Source organism: Plasmodium fragile (assembly GCF_000956335.1).
Source record: "Plasmodium fragile strain nilgiri unplaced genomic scaffold supercont1.5, whole genome shotgun sequence".
In the NCBI taxonomy this organism is placed as follows: domain Eukaryota; phylum Apicomplexa; class Aconoidasida; order Haemosporida; family Plasmodiidae; genus Plasmodium; species Plasmodium fragile.
Genome location: NW_012192585.1, coordinates 493,288 through 495,663, shown reverse-complemented (window position 1 = coordinate 495,663; position 2,376 = coordinate 493,288). Strand labels below are relative to the sequence as shown.

The window sequence follows — 2,376 nt, the reverse complement described above, 5'->3', positions numbered from 1 at the left end:
TTTTTTTTTTTTTTTCACCTCAAACGGGAAAGGCAGCCAAACGGAGAAAAAAAATTAAGCACTCGTACGTATAAACATATATATATGTGCGTTTACGTGGGATGACCAAAGGCAGTTCCGTTCCACAAGCAATGTTGCGAAAGGTATGGGCAGGCTGCTCTCAAGTAAAAAGGAGGCAACAAGGCCCATCCATGTAAGGTGACAAATGAAGGCAAGAAAAAAAAAAAAGCAATTGTTGTTTCCCCCCATCGGACCACTTAACGCGCCTGCATTTTTATTTATTTTTTTTTTTTTTCTTTGGGCTCATTTTTCGTCCCCCAAGTGCACTACGCATGAGATGATGGAGTGTAGCTTCACTTCGTTTGGGCTTGGGTGCGACGAAAATAAAAAGTGCCATACCATATATAACGGTAACTCTGTGCGCTGACAATATATAATAGTTGTGGCATATTGGGGGCATATAATATATGAATGCGATCATCCACAAATGAGGGCGGACTTTACGTGCGGGTTGTGGTAGTGGAGTGGTGCCATTCGGGCCATTCGCGACATGCCCCCGTGGGGATTGGCCCATCGGTACGCAGCGGTTTACCCAACCCCTGAAGGGGAAAATGTCACGCAGAGTTGAAACAAACACAAAAAAAACTCCCACCCACAATAATATTATTTTTGTAGATATGCAAAAAACTGCGCGAACATATTTTTAAATTAATTTTTTTTTTTTTCCTTTCACAAAGTTTAATTCCTTTTGCTAGAAAAAAAAAAAAAAAAAAAAATTGAGAACAAAGGAAAAGAAATATTTTTTTTTGTTTGTAACAACTTTGAAAGATATATATATATATCCTACGCCCTTTTTATCTTTTACAAAAAATTATCTTAAGTTGTGAACAATGGGATCAGGTACGTTTACATTTCCTATATGTCACATGTGATATGCCTGCTGTGCTTCGCGTTCGTTGTATCCCCTCCCCCCTGTTTCTTCCCGTTTTTATATGCTTCCAAAAATGGAACTGCATCATGCGCGTTGCTATAATTATGCATAACTCCATAACTGCGTGGAAAAATTGGGGGTAGAGCAAGGAAGCACAGTTTTAACCAGTGGAGCACTGGAGGCAGTGGCATACGTACGTGTGAACGTATTAATATATGACCCCACGCGTGCTGACTCTCACTTGATCGCTTTTGTACCCCACCCCACACCTGAGCAGGCAAACCAAGTGGATTGAGGGCAGCGAGAAAACTGCGCATCAGGAGAAGAACCCAGAGATGGGCTGACAAAGGATACAAGAAATCCCATTTAGGAACCCGATGGAAGTCCAACCCCTTTAGAGGAAGTTCCCATGCTAAAGGAATAGTCGTTGAGAAGGTTGCCATTGAGGCTAAGCAGGTGAGAAGGAGAGCTTCGTCGCCACCCAGGGGGGAAATTTTGGAAGAAAGGAGTGAAGTGAAAGGGAAAATGACCCCCAGTAGGGGGAATGGCCGCTCTATTATTAAAGAATCGTCGCGAAGGGACTGCATGTGGAGGATAGAAGTGCGCGCATAGCCACCCCGTCCAACCGCTCCTCCCCATTCCATTTGTGTTTCATGAGCCCACGTAACTCCAACGAGCTGATGAGTCAAAAGATGGATACAAAAAAGAAAAAAAAATAAGAAATTGAATTAACGTCTCTTCCGTTTTTATGACTTTTCAATGCATAAAAATATGTTAAACGTTTCCACATGCACATATATATATTGAGGTAGCGACGCTGTGTCTTCTCATGTGGAGTGATCGAGTGATTAGAGCGGGTTTGGCCCCGTTCACGCTATGTGGACGGGGGACACCCCTCCATTCCACCCCGCCCCCTTTTTTTTTCTTCCTACACATGATATAAATGATGACGCTGTTCCCATTTTTGTGCAGCCCAACTCCGCCTACCGAAAGTGTGTCCGTGTGCAGCTGATTAAAAATGGAAAGAAGATCACAGCTTTCGTTCCTGGAGACGGTTGTTTAAATTTTATAGACGAAAATGACGAAGTGTTAGTCTCAGGGTTTGGACGCAGTGGTCACTCTGTTGGTGACTTGCCCGGAGTTAAATTCAAGGTGGTCAAAGTAGCTCGAGTTTCCCTTTTAGCCCTGTTTAAAGAAAAGAAGGAGAAGCCAAGATCGTAAAGGGGGCGGGAGAGGTATAATCATCGCACCATGTGTGATGGAAATGCCGACGTTTATTTTTCTCCCTCGTTTATCGTAGCGGTGTCCCATCATATTGTGTGTGCTCTTTTTTACATGCGCGTTGAACACCACAACCGTCTTTTGAGTTTCCCTTAACGCGCGTTCCTCATTTTGCCATTTTGGGATCCACCCTGGGTGTATACTCTCTCTCTACCTTTTCTTTT

The 2,376-nt window shown here is 43.3% G+C and overlaps 1 protein-coding gene across 1 annotated transcript; it reads left to right on the top strand.

Annotated features, from left to right (window-relative positions):
* Positions 1 to 890: 890 nt before the first annotated feature.
* On the top strand, positions 891 to 2,152 carry AK88_00684 (40S ribosomal protein S23; the record flags this gene model as incomplete). The annotated part of the gene is made up of 3 exons (XM_012478330.1): positions 891 to 900; positions 1,209 to 1,387; positions 1,904 to 2,152. 3 exons carry the CDS (start codon positions 891 to 893, stop codon positions 2,150 to 2,152), a joined length of 438 nt encoding a protein of 145 aa, XP_012333753.1.
* Positions 2,153 to 2,376: the final 224 nt, after the last annotated feature.